The 19,462-nt window shown below is 31.1% G+C and overlaps 1 protein-coding gene across 1 annotated transcript; it reads right to left on the bottom strand.

The window, feature by feature from the left end:
* Positions 1-13,748: 13,748 nt before the first annotated feature.
* LOC110651872 (leucine-rich repeat extensin-like protein 4) lies at positions 13,749-16,598 on the bottom strand. The gene has a single exon (XM_021807338.2). The coding sequence runs from the start codon at positions 16,367-16,369 to the stop codon at positions 14,180-14,182; it is 2,190 nt and encodes a 729-aa protein (XP_021663030.2). The 5' UTR covers positions 16,370-16,598; the 3' UTR covers positions 13,749-14,179.
* Between the last annotated feature and the right edge of the window lie 2,864 nt (positions 16,599-19,462).

Below are 19,462 nucleotides of genomic sequence, written 5' to 3'. Positions count from 1 at the left end.
ATTGAGGATACCTACACGAAGCCCACAACACGGGGGTTTGTACATAAAATTTTCAGAATTTTCTAAGCTCATTTAATGCTCAAAAAAACACTGCAAAGTTTCGTGGGACCCACCGAAAAACGGTGTTGGAAAAATTCGAAATTTATGTCGCCGCGAAGCTCTCGACGAGTGGAGCGCTCTGGTACTCTCGGTTTTCTCGTGGGATTCACGGTTTGCGAGAAATCTAGCCCGAAAGTCAAAATGGGCTAAAACTTCCCAGGCAAAAATTGGACAAACCGCTAGATGGATTTCGGTATTCTTGGTGTCTATGGAAAGCTCTCGACGAGTAGATGATTTTAGACACAAGACCCGGTCCAATTGGTGGCCGGATCGGCCGAATTTCGGTCGGGAAGTCGAGGAGTCGCGTGCGCGCTGCGCGTCGTTTCTGGGGCTGTTTTCCGGCGTTCCAGGTGGCGGCCGGCCGTGGGGGAGGGCTGAGGTGGCGCGCCGGCGAGGTGGGGAGGCAGGGGAGGTGGCGGCGTGGCAAGGGGAGGAGGGAGGAGAGAGAAAAGAGAGAAAGAAGGGGAGGAGGTCGGACACGCGCGGGGAAGGGAAGAAGAAAAAGAAAAGGCCGGTCCGATTCGACCGGTCCGATCCGGTCCGGTTCGATTTTTGCCGGTTCGATTCAGGATACAAAATTTTAAATTTTTACTCTGCTTCGGGATCGAAAACGAGGTCCAAAAATTTCGAAAAAATTCCAGAAAACTCAGAAAAATTCGTAGACTCCAAATATATTTTTAGTTTTGCCATGTGGTCTTTAAATAAATTTTTAAAAATCATCAAAGTTTATATTTTCGGAAAATCGAACCCGATTTTTAAAATCCAAAAAATCTCAAAAAATTTCCTAAAATTTAAATAAAATTAAAATACCAAAAATGCTCATAAAATAATAAAATTTAAAATTTTGGGGTGTTACACCTTTTAGGGAAGCAATTTTGCTATTTTTGGTACAAACAACAAAAACAAGAAATAAGATTTGCCTATTAATTACTATGTTAGTATTTACTTAGAAAAATTATAATAACTATTCGATAAGATAAATTCTTACTTAAAATTCACCAACTACTAAACAGATCAAATGTATACCTCAGAATATTTATTTTTATACACATTAAATATTGATTTTTAATTATAAAATACAGTTTCATTTAATTCAATAAATTTAATTAATTGAATCCTAACCATTTGATTGAAATTTAAACTTAAATTTTTTAATAGTACAGTGATAATTTTAAAAAAATAATTTCTTTACCTACTAAATTTTGATGGGAACTAGACCATTTAATATTTTAGAAGTTTTTAGGGATTTATTAGTACTTTTATATAAATAAATATTTATTATCCTATTAATAAGAAAAAGATACCAGTGAAACATAAGTCATTTTTAAAAAAGAAAAAAATCGAAACTATCTTTATATTTTGCCTTTTCTTTTCCAAAAATTCTATTTTGCTGTTTTTATCTTTCAACAAATACATAATCACCAACTTCTATACTTTAAAATTTAATTTATAGAATAACATTATTGAAGGAAAGTTTTTTAAAAAATAACGATGTCATTAATTTTATTTACTTCATAATTTTAATTGAATTTGCCTTTTATGGTTGTTTTGAAATAATTATAATATAGATAAATTGGATAATTTTTTTTTATTTGAGGAAATGTATTTTAAGTTTAATAATTCATATTATTAAATATTAACTGCATTTTTGAATTAACGTCAATTTCATTCAATTTTTAACAAGTTAATTTTGTTAAAAAGTTAGAAATATATTTTAATTGGCCTATTAAATTGAATTAAATAATATATTTGCAAAAGTTTTGTCTCTTTTTTATATTATTAGGCTTAATAATTTAATTATTTCACTTTATAGTTATTTGTTAATTACAATGACAGATAAGGCAAGGGGGCATTAGCCTTTATATCTTAAATTTTTTTTTCTAATAATACAGTGACAATTTCTTTAAAAACTGAACGGCGGTTGGCAATTTATGGAAGGAGAAAAGAGGGGTCAGTAAAAAAAAACATGAATAAAGATTTTTTTTTGTTTCTAGAATCGGCAAGCCCTCTCTGGATTTCCATTTTTACTCATTAAATTTTAAAATTTTTCTTTTTATTTGCTAACCAAATCTATTTCAAAAATATTTTCTGGCTGACTTAGTTGAGATTCAATATGGAAAGGGACTACGCTCCTTAATCAATTTTGAGTGTTTGAGGAAATAAAAAATGCATTTATACTAAATAAATATTTCCTTTTAGGAAATCAATTTAGCTATTTTTGGTACAAACAATAAAAACAAGAAATAAGATTTTCCCATTAATTACTATGTTAGTATTTACTTAGAAAAATTATAATAATTATTCGATAAGATAAATTCTTTCTTAAAATTCACCAACTATTAAACAGATCAAATGTATACTTCAAAATATTTATTTTTATACACATTAAATATTGAATTTTAATTATAAAATACAGTTCTATTTAATTCAATAAATTTAATCAATTGAATCCTAATCATTTCACTGAAATTTAAAATTAAATTTTTTAATAGTATAGTGATAATTTAAAAAATATATAATTTCTATACCTACTAAATTTTGATGAGAACTAGACTATTTAATATTTAGAAGATTTTAGATATTTATTAGTAATTTTATATAAACAAATATTTATTACCCTATTAAGAACAAAAAGATACCAACTGTGAAACATAAGTCTTCATTATGTTTCCTTATAAAGTGACCACATCGGTCATATGAGAAATACTTATCCCATTATTGGCTATAGATTCATAACCGTTGCCTTATCATCTCCATTCATGACCCTGGCCTATGTGCCATTTTATACCGTCTTATTCATTTATTTAACTTACTACTTATTATTTCACTCCTTGTCTGATAGAGCAATTCAATTACTCTTACACTTCCTAGAATTTTTGCTTACTCTGGTTGCATATCTTAACTAATTTTTCTCAAGCTGTATTTAGTTCATTTAAATTTTGATTCTATTTTCTCCACCCTTTATGGGCTTCTCAATTCATTCATTTTTTTTTTTAACTTACTTTTTCTTTCCACAACTTAACTTTAATTATTTGATTCTTCAGTCTTATTCTCTTCCTTAATTTAACTGTCGAGAAAAAAACTGGCACCTCTTATTATCCTTAATAAATCCTCTATACTTTAATATTACTATAATTTAGTCCTCTGACCATTCTAGTTAGCACTTTTACTAATATTCGTAACATCTCTTTGTTATATTTAAGCAACCGTCCAAATTTTCACTTCCACATCTCTTTTATCTATCAATATTTTATAGTTTATTTTCACTGATTTGTAATAAGTGTCTTCTTTTCTACTTGACTATAAACTATCCTCTACATCTTAAGAAAGGAGTCTATAGAACTGTCCTTTTTCTCTCGCCATGCAAAAGTTCTATACTATTATGATCTAATCCATTATAATCCTTACAATGGGAGTTGTACTCTTCCTAAGAAATATCTGAGTTAAAGATTTTCTACCACACTACTGTTATTATTAGAACATCATTTCTTAACCATTTTATAAGTTATAATTATCATCCATAGCATCTTGTCTCCTTCAGGGAAACAAAATCATATTTTGTGTCTTGCTGCTACACACATAGAATACTATTTTTCACTAAACTTTGGGCAAAAGATCCATTGTAATACCAAAACAACTATAATCCCCATATCAGAGACGGATGACCTCTCCCTATAGGTATTATCTTAATTTACTACTATATTAAAATCTCTAGTCTTATAGCACTTTCTGATGTACTGTAACTCACGCTAGGGTAACTGAGTCGTTGACTCTCGCTACTTTGTAACTGTGATACTTCGATATTCTAATTCTAGAGTTTTAACTCCTGGGTTAGGATTTTCAAACTCATTTCCAATAAAAAATCTCTAACTTGTCATAATTGTACCAAAACAGATGACGTTTACAAGTATCCTTATCTTGGTGTACTATCGGGTAGTACTTAGCTCTATACAATAATCTTAAGTCGATACTATAATCTGCAGCTTACAGTACAAACATCAAGAACATTGCATAGTTACTACGATATGTCCTAATAGATCAAACTTTCCTATATCTCATCCTTTTTGAATCCATATCTTATTCTGATTATGGTACTCCCTAATATCTATCAGCGGTAATACCATTGTCCTCATCTAGGATAGTTATATTATTATAGTTCACTTTTAGGTCTTCTTACCTTGCACTAAACAGGCACACTAATTAGTTTTATGATTTATCGTATTCTAAGAGATGACTCTCACTAGCAAACTATTTTAAAACTGATTTCAATCACACTTATTACTATAGTCCTTATCCTAAAGGACTAATCATTAAAGAATCAAGGGAATAACAACAAAACATATAATTCTAGCGTTAGTATATAAGTAAATAGAGCCAGAAATCAAATAGTACATAATTATTTCTTTCAAAAATTAAGAACGTACTGGAAACTTCGTCTGAAGTCTCGGCTTCTCCCTCTTGATGCATGGTGCACACTCAGGTCGGTGTACTACTCTGCTCGAGTTGGTCCATTGTGCTAGGATTACCCAAAGTGCTGTCTCCACTTCTGTCTCTACCCCTACTGACTATCGATGAACCTCTAAAATCTAAACCTTGTACTGATTCCTCCGGTGTAGCATGTGGCACAGGTCGGCGTGCTTTAGTATAATCTCTGACAAAATGCCCGATCCTACCACAATTGTAACAAGCTCTAGTGGCCTTATAGCAAATACCCCCGTGCAATTTACCACAAATGCCATAGGTACGGATAGGAAAGAAATTCCTGGTTGTCTGTCAATTGGATCTTGGTGGCCTCTGTCTTGCTGGTTCATCTCAATCATGTCTGTGAGTTTGGGATCCCCCAAAATCTTTTCTCTTTCCCAAACTGCTGCCTGAACTTTGGCCAGCAAGCTTCACACTCTTCCCCTTTTTATGCCACCTTTGTGGGAGTTGGGTATGCACTTGGGCTTGGGCCGACAGACTATCAGCCATTTATTGAAAGAAAGTGGCCATCTGCTGGGCCATTTGTGCAGTAATTTGTACAGGTGGGGCTGGTGCCACTGGGCCTCTGATACTCTGAGGGGCTAGGACCTCACCTTATACTTCAGCTGTATCAGACTATTTTATCCCCCTTATCCATATCTATTCACAAGATTTTCTATTTCCTGAACAACCAACACAAGAAAATTTATTCCCGTTAGTTCACATTTATGATATAAATGTACTATATGTATCAAACATTGAGCAGTTGTACTCATCGAAAAATATTTCAAATTCACAGTTCGAAATTTACTTTAAAAACTAGCTCTGATACCAGTTAAACATGTCACACCTTACCCCTCCATAAGGCATAACATGATCCCATAGTACACCTAATGAATTAGCGAACTTTGCCTATCGATAACCCATTAAATATACTACAAGGGATTTTAAAACAAATTTCCATTCATTTCTAAAGTGATGGGAAATTTTGAACAAGTATTAAAAACTTTTAATTGACAATAAGTCATAAATCAAATTATTATTTATGATAAACTTTTCGCAAAATTTTTCAAAAATTTTGGCAGAGTGCTGGCTATAATTTGAGAAAACAGTTCTTCAAAACCTGTGAAAAACACTCCCAATATTTGATTTAACCATAACTCCAGTAATTTCAATAATATCCCACAAGTCAAGACCATCAAACTCAAGTTGAATTTGAAGGAGCGGAAGCATGAAAAACACAAGTTTATATAATTGAATTCAAAATTTTTTCACCTAGGGTTACATGCATCATGCAAGATTCATTTTTATCTATTTGATTTCAATGATAAACAGCATATTAAAACTCTTTTAATATGTTTTGGATCTAGATTTGCCATTTAAGATTTTAGAATTAATTAGATTAATTCATTAGAACCCTAGATTAGATCAAGAACAAGTGAACTAACCTTTTGATGCACTGTAGTGTGTTTAGCACCTTTGAGATGCGCCTTAGGACACCAGGTGTTGTCCCTCTAGCTTGTCCACACCAAGATCACCAATGGCAGCCCTTGAACAGCTTCTAAAGCTTTCCAAACAATTAGAAAATCAAGTTTTGCCTTTTGAGATATTACAAATGTAAAGAGGACACTAGAAACGATTTCTAGTATTTTTAATTCAAGAGATTGTTGTCTAATCTCTTTGAAATGATGAGAAATGAAGAAGAAGAGAGGATGAGGCACTCAAAGGTGGCGGCACCAAAGAAGAACAGTAGCTTATAATTTTTGTTCTTTCATCCTTACACTTATATAGCTAGGTCATCACTTAAAACCCTTGCCACATGTCAGCTTCTGATTGGCTCTAGGTTTAATTGACCCAATCACATTATGTCAAGTGTCAAACCTATATTTAATCTTGACTTTGATCATCTTACATGATTAAAAGACATATGGCAAGCTTATGTGTAGTGTCATGTGTCACCATCTCATGGTGCCACATGTCACCTTGTGAAATGACCAAAATACTCCTGTGTCTTAATTTTGAGTTCTCAACCCAAAATAATTATTTCTATTCTTCTAATCAATTTATATCAAATATAAATTAATTAATTAATCTTTATTAAATAATTTCTCATTAATTAAATTCATATTTAAACACTTTACATATAAATTTAACTTATACTATACATCCAATAACCTAGATTTGATTTCAAGTCATGCTAGGGACTTTGCAATCTAATTGCAAACTAAACCTATTTAATTAATCAATTAAACTCTTTAATTAATTAATTAAATCATATTTAATTTGGTGATTACTTGTATATGTGTGTGGCTTACTAGGCTCATCACTAATTGGCAATGAGACATGATATCAACTCTTAATATCATCAGAACTCTTTCTTACCATAAATGATTTCTCTAAATCATTTTATGCAGCTCATAGACTATGGTTAATACCTAGCATAGCATGTCATAGCCACCCAATCAGTAATAAGGTTTACCTTAAATGAACCTATAATCATATGTTACCATGCACTAGAATCTCTCTATTACAAAATCTCAATTTGAGCTGGAGTCATGGTTTATGTCAAACCCCATTTGCTATGAATATTATGTTCTCTTTTAATTCCAGTTCTTGATTAAAAAGATTTTCTCATCAGAAACTCTTTTCTGAATAAATCTATCTGTCCTGGCCAGGAACTTAAAACATCAAGAACAATTAAATGAACATAGGATTTTATCCCTATTTGCTTAAAAGAATAGATTCCATCTTGATCAACACTTACCTCCATATATAACTAGTAAGAGCCAACACATGCCCATATACCCATACACAGTACAAGTATGAAAGCAATATCAAACTCAAACCACCTATATATAAGATAAATGTGCTATCTCAGGTCTAAAGATTATATGCACTGATATGATTTTATGACAATGCATTGACAAGAGTAAACTCCATGTGCTTGTCATAAGTGTCACTGGTTCGACCTACGTATCATGTATAAGTGTCTATCATGTTTGTTATATGGCATGAGACTCACCATTCCATCTTATTAACATCTCATATAAATAACTTGGGAACAAATATGATTACAATCTTTCTGGATAAGTCACGTCCTTATTGTGAAGTATCCTCAATTGTGAACCTATTTATGATACTTTGTGCTAGAAATACTGTCACTCATATTCTTAATAACTTAAGAATAGAATTTCTAACAAAATATCAATGGACCTTTTCTATTACACATAAATACATTATGTAAATGAAAAAGTAAAAATGCCTTTTATTAATAAACTATGTACAAGATACATACTAAATGATATGCTCTAGGGCATATTACTAACAGAATTAAATCAAACACAGAAATATCTCATTTCATTCTCATAAATTCAATTATAAAAAAATTAATTCATCATTCACAAACCTTGAAAAGAAATTTAAATATTACATTCAGTGGGGTAGTAAAATTAAGTTTCAAAAATATACGGATAAATAAAATTGCATATTAATATTACAATAATTTGCATTTTATTACATTCCAGAATAATATTATAAAAGAGTTTATACAACTGCTCAAATGAAATTACACATAAAATTACATGATTACATCAAAATCTAATGTACAAGGATATATCTATGTTTTACCCGAAAATAGTCTCAATTCGTCTTCAAGTGGTCTCACTCAGCTGCTCTATATTTTCTTTCACCTGCGACAGCATACAAAGCTATCGCTGAGCGGTGAACTCAGTGGTGCACAAATAAATAATTTAAAACTTAATACAAGTTATGCTTTGCCAAACCATAACAAATAAAAATTTGAACATTTCTAAATTCTTCAAAATTCATGACGCCCAAAAAATAATATTTTCAATCATGCAAATTATTCATTTGAATAACCTTTTGTTCAAATATTAACAATTTATCCACAATTCTTTTAAATCATAAAACAATATAATATTTTTTAATCACTGACAAATATTTATTTCGATCACAATTTATCAAATTATCATAATTTAAAGGATGTTGAAAACATTCACACAGCTTAGAGCATGACACTAAAATAATGTCGAGTTGTACACCACGACAAAGCCAATTCTCCCAATAACCAAAGGCTAAAGGGGTATAAACAGGCAAGCTAGCAAAGATGAGTACTCATTCAATTCTTCCTCAACTGGTACACACCTCAACACTTCAGCCAGAGAGGGAATTCAATTCATCCCATTAGACAAGTTAATGAGGAATTCAATCACATTGCCATGCCAACTGTGGTTTCAAATTATATTCAAAATAATTTCTATTCATAAAAATTATTCAAAAATTACTAAAAATATTTAATCATTATAAATTCATGCACAATATTGACAACACCTCAAATGTACAATTCACAATTTATAATTCTCAAACCATGCAATAAATCCTTAAATGCATAGGAGAAAACATAATTAAATCATATAAAGTCATTCAATAAATTAAATTTCTTGTACACAAGAGAAAATACAATTATCAAGTTCATTCAAAACCCATTATAAATTTAAAACGTAAAAATAAGCTAGTTGTGCACAAATATCTTATCTAGGCTTGTCTTGGTTCAATTCCTCCTCCTTCCTTGGAGGGCTCCTTTCCTACTGAAACACATAACTAGAGTGTTTCAATATCTATTCAATTTATTTCTAATTAATAAATTCAATAATTAAATTTTGTATACTTAATTTATCCACTAAGATTTATAACTTTTGGGTTCTTTGCAATTGTTGTACTTGTGGTTACTATTTACTTCACTATTCAAGTCAAAATGTTGACTTTTTCATACTTAAAGGGTATACTAGTTCTAATTACACTCACATACCACATTTTGGGTTACAAATGTGTTGGCATTGATTGCCAATTGAAATTTAAAATTACCTAAGTGGAAATTCCAAAATTTTAGTTTTAGGTCACTTAGTTCTACTATTTCATTGGACCTTCTACAGTGGAAATTTGAACAACCTTCCTCAATCAAAGTTGTTTCTTATTGTCTTAGCTTTAATTCTCTTTCTGATTCACTCCATTTGGAGTTTTGTAGCTCAAGTTATGGCCATTTAACCATAACTAGCCGGATTGATCAATTCCAGAATTCTGGGCAAATTTAGGGTTCTGGCAGTTTTGGTGACCCAACTTTGATTGGCAATTTGACTAGGTTATGGTCAGAATTTAGGATTGTGTTCCTCATGAAAGTTGTTCTACTATGTCATAGCTTTCCAATGGTATAAAAATTAGGTCATTTGGACCTTCCCACAACAAGTTATGACCATTTGAACGTGTATTATTCATATGGTCAGTTTTGCCCAGTGATAGGGTACCTAATCCGGATTCAACTTAATTTTATCCCAACTTGTGATCAGTTTTAGGGCAAGCTTTCTACATGAAAATTGTTTCTTTGAGTCTTACTTTTCATCTCCAATTGGCCTCACACCAATTGGAGTAATAGAATTCCAGTTATACTCATTTGAATGGGCAAGGGTCAAGCTGCCAGCATTGACCCCTTAGACATTCACAATTCCATTCCAATTCTAACCATTCAAACACACTCTATTTCATACCAATTGACCATTTTAAGTCTCAATTAGGTCAAATTGCAACAATTCTCAAAATCCCTAATTTTTCCCCCAAATCTTTAATTGCCAAACCCTAACTTCTCCAATCATCACAATTTTATGAAATTTGATGTCACTTAGCATACTAACCATACATATTACATTATTTAAATTCTAATTCGTGTTTAATTTAAATAAACACCATCAAAACCCTAAGTACCATGGCTGGCCGAAATTTACATCATTGTTTTCTTGCATAGTTTTCTCAATTTTTTATGTTATCTCCACTCAATTTCACTTAAGCTCAACTAATATACAATCAATCATGCTTAGAAGAACTTACCTTTACTTGAGCCTTCAAATCTTCAAATTCTTCTCCAATTTCTTCATTTTTCTTCTCCCAATCTTTTTCTTGGAGTTCAATTTGAGGGTTTCTTTAAATTTTATAAGAGATTTATGAGATAAAATCAAGCTTTGAAAGCTTGAATTGTGTTGTTAATGGAGGAAAGTTGAGAGAATTTCTTGAGAGAGAAAGAGGCATGGCAAAATGAGGTGGAAGAAGACTAATTTACTTTTTAATTTTTGTCTTATTTTTGTAATATTTATCCACCATTTTTCATATTTAAAAATTATAATATTAATGAGGTCATGCTTGTATCATCATCATGATGTCATAATTCTTTTAAATTTAATTTTTTCCCTTCTTTTTCCACCAACCTCTTCATTTCTAATATGTTCTTCATAATTTTAATTTCCTATATTTTATTGGACATTTAGGCCAAGAGTCACCTCTAAGGGTGAATTGACCAAATTGCCCCTTACTAGTCTGATCCGATTTTCCAATAACACTGCATTGCTTCCTGAATTCTTATCTAATTATTTGACCTTGTTCTCAACTCTTTTCTGTGGTTTTCACAATTCCCCTAACTTCGCAATTATTCTTAGGCCTGGGGTGTCACAGTGTCCCACTTGAAAATAGGGCAGCTACTGGTCTCGCAGTCACTTCCCGTTTTGGTCACCCGTCGCTGTGGTCTTGGCTCATTTAACCCATTATGCTTTGTTTTCTTGATTTCTACTTTACCTTCATGTAATGACTATTAAGTTTCATTCGTGGCTTTTCTGGATGACTTAAATATGGTTTTACACATCTTGACTGTCTAGACAGATATCGATCGCCGGAACAGTAGACTATACGATACCGCTTAATATGAGGGTGTTACATATATAGTTCACACACATGTATTAATTGTATGTAAATATATAATTATATTGAAAGTATATAGTATATCTAAGCAAATCGTACAAAAACATATACATATATAAAATTGGTTCTCGGTTCGGTTTCAACACAATTCCAATTCAATTTTTAGTGAAGAACCAAAATTAAACTAAAGTAGTTCGATTCGGCACAATTCTTATCGGTTCGGGATCCCGAGAACGATGTGCAGCCCTAATATCGACTCATCAAATAAACCTACAATATCAAGTTATAAAGATTTTAGTATTACACAAATTTATAAATTTTTTTATATAAATTTAAGTTCATGGACCATTGTAAAATAACCAAGTTGAGGGATTGTTGGCTGCAAATAACCTTGCTATTCAACTTTGTAGGTAAGAAAATAAGACTCTTTGGGGGAATGGGAAAATTGGCGGAAGGGAAAAGAAAAGGGAAAGGTGGGGGGAAACTACTTTAGACAGGACATGTTAATAGAAGATTATGGAGGCAATGATCAAAAGTGGCGAAGCATGAAAGAGTTTTGTAGCTTTTTAACAAGAAATAAATTGATAAGCTATACAAAATATAGTAAATAATATTATTTTTCTTACCTAGATTTGATTTATTATGGATTCAATATATAAGATATATCATGAAATTTATCTATTAAATACATAAATTTCACATATTTATCTTAAATTTATAATAAATCGAATCTAGATAAGAATTTTTCGTAAATAACAATAGCAACAGTCAACAACAGCAGCCATATAATAAAAGAAAGTTCCAGGAGAGGAACAATCTGAAAGAGATCTCTTTCTGCAATTTGACTTCACTTTTTAAGCTTTTCATGACTCATTTCCAGAATTATAATTCACAGGCTTTAAATTAAAATTTTCAAACCCGAGCTAAAGGGTTTGCACATGGGACTAATCCCATCAATCTTAATCTAATCAGAAGTAAGGAATTAATCAGCCAACAATCAAGGAGCCCTTTTGGCGATCTCAATTATAATCTGCTTGCCTCGATTGAATATTTTATCCACGGAAAAGTACATAACTTTAGGCCTTGACCCACCCTAATTTACACAAAAAAAAAAAAAAAAAAAATTCCACAAGATCATACAGTCTAATTTTTTTTTTTCCCTTCCCCTGCAGAAGCTGGAAACTAATTGTTCAATTAATGGCAAACAACTGAATGAGATGGTGACTCTGAACGTGATCATCAAAGCAAATGGATTCCCAATACAGGCCCCGTTTGATTCATAAAAAAACCCAAGAATGGCAATAAATGGTTTCATTTGAAAACTCTTTTTCTCCATTTTTATTTTCACTAATGAGAGAATTTGATTCTCACAACTAAAAGAATTATCATTCTCCTTTCCGACCAAGGAATAAAATTGTAAAAATAATATTTTGTATTTTTATATAATTAATTAAAATTAAAAATGAAATTATAATTATAACAATAAACTATTATTTTTATATTTTTATTTAATTAATTAAAAATAAAAAATTAAAAATTTATAATAAAATATGAAAAAGTAATATTTTAAATTTTATATAAATAATTGAAAATTAAAATGAAATTGAAAATTAATTATAGTGATTAAAAATATAAAAATATTTTCATTTTTTCATATAATTAAATAAAATTACAAGAAAAAATATAAAAAAATAATTTTAGGTTAATTTTCATTAAGTATAAAATTAATTTAATTTTAATTTTATAATTTATATATGCGAATTAAATATCTTAAAAAAATTAATTCTAATTCTGTAATGAATCAAATATAAATAAAAATTCATTATTTTGTTTTTAATTATATTCGATTCCAATTAGGTTAATTTTCATTAAGTATAAAATTAATTTAATTTTAATTTTATAATTTATATATGCAAATTAAATATCTTAAAAAAAATTAATTCTAATTCTGTAATGAACCAAATATAAATAAAAATTCATTATTTTATTTTTAATTATATTCGATTTCAATTTCAATTCGATTCAATGTACAAGCAAATGGCCCTAAATTACAATAATGAATCTAAAGAAATGGTAGATGAGAAGCACATTGAATCATATGGATTCTGACATAAAAAAGATTAAACACAACATTGTATGATGCTTTTCTTTCCAGGGAAGGTGTTATTAATAAGATCTAAAATCAAGGACATTATCAAACAAATTAGCCAAAACACAATCGCATGGTCCATTCTCAGGTCTCACAGAACAAGAAGAGGGAGGGGGAAAAAGTAAAGTACTCTAAAGAAAAAAGAAAAAAGGAGACAGAATTCTGCAAATCAATACAAGAGAAATGTTCATGATTATGCTATAAAATTGGATAGAAATAAAGAGGCAATATATATATATATATAGAGAGAGAGAGAGAGAGAGAAGAAAAGAATAAAAAGTAATGACAATAAAAACCTTCAAACTAGCAGCAGCCATAGCTCTGATTATGGTCTCCAATTCCATCACTATACATACAACTTTCTCTGCAAACCTACACTTTCTCTACCATTTTTTTTTTAATTTTTTAGACTCAACTATTCCATAACAATTCGAATAAATAAAAAGAGAATATCTTCTCTGACCTCTGTATCTTGTGCTCTCCATTTCTTAATCAATAATGCAACAATTCTCGTCGTCAGAGATCATTTCTAGGGAGTATAAATCCTAAAAAACTGCACAGACCCTTTTCCAAATCTTCTCCTTATTCCTTTCTCTATGAGTGTTGAGAATTGCCCATAGAGAAAAAAAAGCCCTCAAGACAAATTTGTCAATTTTTTTTTTGGTTTGATGAATTTGATGAAAGTTTAGAGGAGGTAAATTCTCGAAAGAATCAATAATATGGTGGAGGAGGAGGTGAAGCATATGAGAACCCAGTGATCGGTGGCAGTGGCCCTTCGTACACTGGAGCTGGAGGAGGTGGACTTCCATAGATTATGGCTGGAGGTGGTGGTGGAGGTGGATTTGCACATGGAACTGGAGGTGATGGTGAGGGTGGCGATGGAGAATGGTAAATTGGTGGTGGTGAGGGAGAATGGTGAACTGGCGGTGGTGGAGATGCATACGTTACAGGTGGAGGCGGTGGTGGCGATTTATAAATTGGTGGTAGGAGAGGTGGTGATGGGGATGGTGGTGGCTTGTAATGTGTTGGTGGCGATGGTGATGGTGTTGGTGGAGGTGGCGAATACTCTACACATGGTAGAGGGGGAGGTGGAGATGGTGGTGGTGGTGAATGGACTGGAAGAGGTGGAGGATAGATAAGTGGTGGCGGAGGTGATAAGTAGGGATAGATATGTGGAGGAGGTGAATTTGGGGGTGGAGGTGGTGAATATGGGGGCGGAGGTGGTGAAGGTGGTGGTGGGGAGCTGTAATAGTAAGGAGTTGGCGGTGGGGGGGAAAATAATGGAGGTGGAGGTGGAGGTGGTGAAGAATTTGGTGGAGGGGGAGGAGGGGATTGCACACAAGGAGGCAATGGTGAAGATGGTGGTGGAGATGGAGGAGGAGGTGATGGAGGTGGAGGTGGAGGAGACGGTGTGGGAGGAGATGGTGGAGGTGGGGAAGGTGGAGGAGGGGGAGGAGAGTAAACTGGCGGAGGTGGAGGTGGTGGCGAAGGTGGTAGGGGAGAAGGAGGTGGTGGAGGGGGTGAAAACACTGGTAGTGGGGGTGAAGGTGGAGGGAGAGGTGGTGAATAAACCGGTGGAGGAGGAGGTGAGTAAGCTGGTGGCGGAGGTGGAGGTGATGATAACGGAATAACAACAGGTGGTGGTGGTGAAGGCGGAGGAGGAGCAGGCAAAGAGGGAACAAAAGGTTTACATCTAAACGCATTACAATCAACAGGCTTAGATAAAAATGCCTTGCATTGTGCCGCAGATCTTTGTGAGGGCCTTGCCGGCAAGCAATTCCTCCTGTCGTCGAATTCCTTGAGGTTCAAGCAAACTGGTGGCTCTCCAGTGAAGAAGTTATAAGAAAAGGTGAAGTTCTCCAAATGGGGCAACTTGCATATGCTGCGTGGAATACTCCCAGAGAGCATGTTATGAGCCACATTGAGCTGCTCAAGGCCGTTCATACCTCCAAATGTGTCGGGCAATGGACCCATTAACTGGTTAAAGCTCACATCGAAAACATTCAGGTCCTTGAGCCTACCAATCTCAGGTGGCAAGCAAGACTTTAGATTATTATTCAAGAGGATGATTTCGTTAAGATTTGTCATGTTACCCAAGCTTGAAGGCACGCAACCATGGAACTTATTGTTGGCCAAAACGATGACTGAAACAGGGGAGTTGCCGAAATTGTCAGGAATATCGAAGACGAACCTGTTGTGGTTGATGAAGATTGCATCTAAATCTTTATCGAATAGCTCTTTTGGTACAGTACCTTCAAATTCATTGAACCTTAGATCCAAAAATTTGAGTATGGGTAGCTTGAGAACAACTTGTGGGAATTTCCCAGCGAACCTGTTGTTGCTAAGATCTAGCTCATAAAGTACCCTCAAGTCCTTGAAGTTGTGAGGTACAGTTCCACAAAACCTGTTGGAGTTGATGTGAAACAATGCAAGATCCACTAGCAATGAAAGCTCCTCCGGCAAGTATCCAGCGATATCAGCATGGTTGAGGTCAATGCCAGCGACAGTGTTGATGGCCTTATTATCGAGAGCTGGAGCACAGAAAACCCCAGTGTAGTTACAGACCTTAGATCCAACCCAATTGGCAGTGAAATTCATAGGATCAGAGAAAATAGCTTGTTTCCAAGCTTGCAATGCTATGTAAGCATTTCGAAGTCTTGGATTCTCAAAAACTAGAGATGGGTCTACAGCGACTCTCTCACCTCTATCGCCAAATTCATCTCTGTAATAAAGAAGCTGGCGCTTCTTAATGTACATAGCTTCAGCATCAGTGAGATGTCCATGGGAGAAGATAGTTGGGATCTGCTGAGAAGCAGCAGAGGAGAGGCACACAATTGTGCCAAGAAAGAACAAGGCAAAAAGAAGAAAAAGATGAGGATAGAAGTGGATCTTCTTCCTCATCTCACATGAGACATCTGAGTCTAAAAATGTCACTTTTTCTGTTTCTTTGTCCTGGATGTTTTGTATCTCAACCAAGAAAATTCAACAAGAAATGCTCTAAAAATGCACAAAATGGTGATCTTTGAGAGAGAGAGGGAGAGAGAGAGACAGAGAGAGATTTTGGTTTTGTTGTTTGAGGAGTGATGCAAAGGGGGGAGGGGAGGAAGAGGGGGTTTTTCAAGGGATTTTGGAGATGTGTGTGAAGGGGGAAATATGCATTAAAGGACAGCAAAATCACAGCTCAAAAGTCCACCAGATTCTCTCTCACACTATCCTTCATTCTTAATTTTTCATTTTTTAAATTTATGTTAAAAATATGCTCCCATTATATGTCACTTTTATTTTTATATGAAATTCTGTCCCATGAGAACCTATCTTTGTTCTTTATTTTAGATATTCTCCCATTAAAAAAATTAGAGCTATTAATTTTCCTCTTTGTTTTATCTCCACCAATTCATCTACCGCCTTTACAATACTTTTTCTCATTAAATCATTAAAAAAAAATGAAGGGTAATTATGGAGCATGATTTAAAAACAGAAGAAGTTAGAATAATACAACAGAGAATTAGTTGTAAAAAAGAAAAGTCGGTGGCGGTCCGGCGAGGTTGACCATAGAATGAAAGGGCGCAGTTGCCGGTGGATGGATGTTGGATGATGTGGATATCACGAGGCGGTGGTGAAAATTAGCACGATGAGTTGGTAATTTGGTGGTGAATATGAACTGGCCGTAGCGATGGGGCTAATGAGACGAATGACAATACGATTTTTAATACACCATTGAAGCTAGGTGGTGATAGAGTTATTTTGTTGGTTTCTCTTGGCATTTATGAACTGCCCAATTAAAATATTAGAAAAAAAAACATTTTAAAAATTTTATAATTAAAATATATTGAATTTAACTTTTAATATTTTTAATAATTTATTTTAATAATTTCATTTTTAATTTTAAATATGTGACTTACCACTTTAGATCAGCAACAATAACGAATTTAAGATTTAAACTCTTAATTTTATAAGTAAAATTTATTTGAGACCAACTCAATGCCACTAATTCACGACTTATTGATTAAAAAAAATTCTTTTGATATCATTTCAATATATTTTTTGAATATACACTTAAATATTAATAGTAAATAGACCTAAAAAATTCAATAACTTTTTCCTTTCTTGACATTATTTCCCATTTTCTCTTTTTATTTTTTATCATTTAAACTAAATTAAAACTAAAAATTAAATTTTAAAACCTCACAATAATACGAATTAAAAAAATAATTACAATACATATTTTTTTAAATTTCTATTTATATCCAGGTTTTCATATATTATTTTATATTACAATATATATATATATATATATCTTGTAGATCTAGGTGGGAAAATATAGAATTAAACACCCACAAATTTTAGAGCTTGTTGAAAATTAAGGTTTACATCTTTTTTTTTTTGAAAATTCAATCTTTAAATTTCATTGAAGAAAGTACATTGAAAAAACATTTAGCTTGTTTTTAAAATTTTAATTATAAAATATATTAAATTTTAATAATATTGATACTTCAACATTTTATTAATAGTTTATAGATTATAACGATATAAATATTCAAGATATTGCTTAATAAAAATAAATATATTATTCCTTAAATGATAGAGTATTAAATCACTTAATATATTTATAAAATTATTTCAAATAAATTCTAATAAATATATTACAATATATTTTACTCAAAAAGTTCAAACAATTAAGCGAAATGCCCTGTTAATGGCCACTTCTGCTAATTTTAGTCATTCTCAACTATTTTGGATTGAGCAAAACATAATTTATTAATATATCATATCATGATTTTTATTATTAATATATTTAAAAAATTATATAGTATAAAATAATTTAATAATTTTTCTATGATGTAGTAAAATAAATATAAAAATTATTAAGATATATTTTTTATTATTTTAAATGTATAAATAATTTAAAAATATTTATTTAAATTAATTTTTTTATTAACCTACATTCACAATGTCTACACTCATTGTAGTTTTTTATTTTTTTATATATAATATAATATTACGTAGTATTTCTGTTATTAAAAATTTAAGAGAATAATTAATATAATATAAGTAATAATGTAAATAATATAATATGAAATTCATTTTTATATAACTTTTCAAATTCTTCAATGATGTTATTGCATCAAATAGTTAATTTTAATATATAGATTTACTGTAATATTTAAATTATTAACGTTATGTGTATGTGTGTATTTATTTAATTTTTTTAAATATAATTTTTTTTACATAATATTTACAATCTAAATATATAATCCATAAGTTTATGAAAATTTTTAAATAAAAAATTATTTAATAAAAAAACTTTTGAATTATTATTAATAATTTAGATAATATTAATACATTTTTCTTATTATTACATTTTTATCTCTCATTTAGATTAGAATATATTTTTTATCGTCTTGATTTGGATATAATAATAATAATAATAATAATAATAATAATAATAATAATAATAATAATAATAATAATTATTATTATTATTATTATTATTATTATTATTATTATTATTATTATTATTATTATTATTATTATTATTGAACAACATTAATTTCTATACTTGAATTTTTTGCTTTTTGATTCATTGATCTATTATTAGATTATGATTAGTATTCTCATTATCCACTTGACTCTATTATGAATTATCTTAGAATTAAACACAAAATTTTGAATTATTTATAATTGGAATAAGCTAGTGTGCCTAAATATGATCCAAAATAATTTTTGTATCAGCGCCCTTGACTCATCTCTCCAATGAAACATATATATATATATATATATATATATATATATATATATATATATATATATATATATATATATATATATATAAAGTTTTTAATAAAAGTTTTTAACATATATATAAAATTATTTTTTAATAAAATTCATGTATTTCAAATAAATTTTCAATTAGAGATTTCATTGAATATATTAAATTCTTCAAAAATTATGTTATTGTTAGCATAAATTTATTTATTTGAAAATGAATTATTT

The sequence above is a fragment of the Hevea brasiliensis genome, chromosome 11 (assembly GCF_030052815.1).
Source record: "Hevea brasiliensis isolate MT/VB/25A 57/8 chromosome 11, ASM3005281v1, whole genome shotgun sequence".
Taxonomy (NCBI): Eukaryota; Viridiplantae; Streptophyta; class Magnoliopsida; order Malpighiales; family Euphorbiaceae; genus Hevea; species Hevea brasiliensis.
The sequence above is the reverse complement of the archived record's forward strand: the minus strand, read 5'-3'. Positions and strand labels throughout refer to the sequence as shown.

What these genes read in the sequence shown, in the direction of transcription:
- LOC110651872 (XM_021807338.2), bottom strand. Translation starts at nt 16,369, where the DNA reads ATGAGGAAGAAGATCCACTTCTATCCTCATCTTTTTCTTCTTTTTGCC.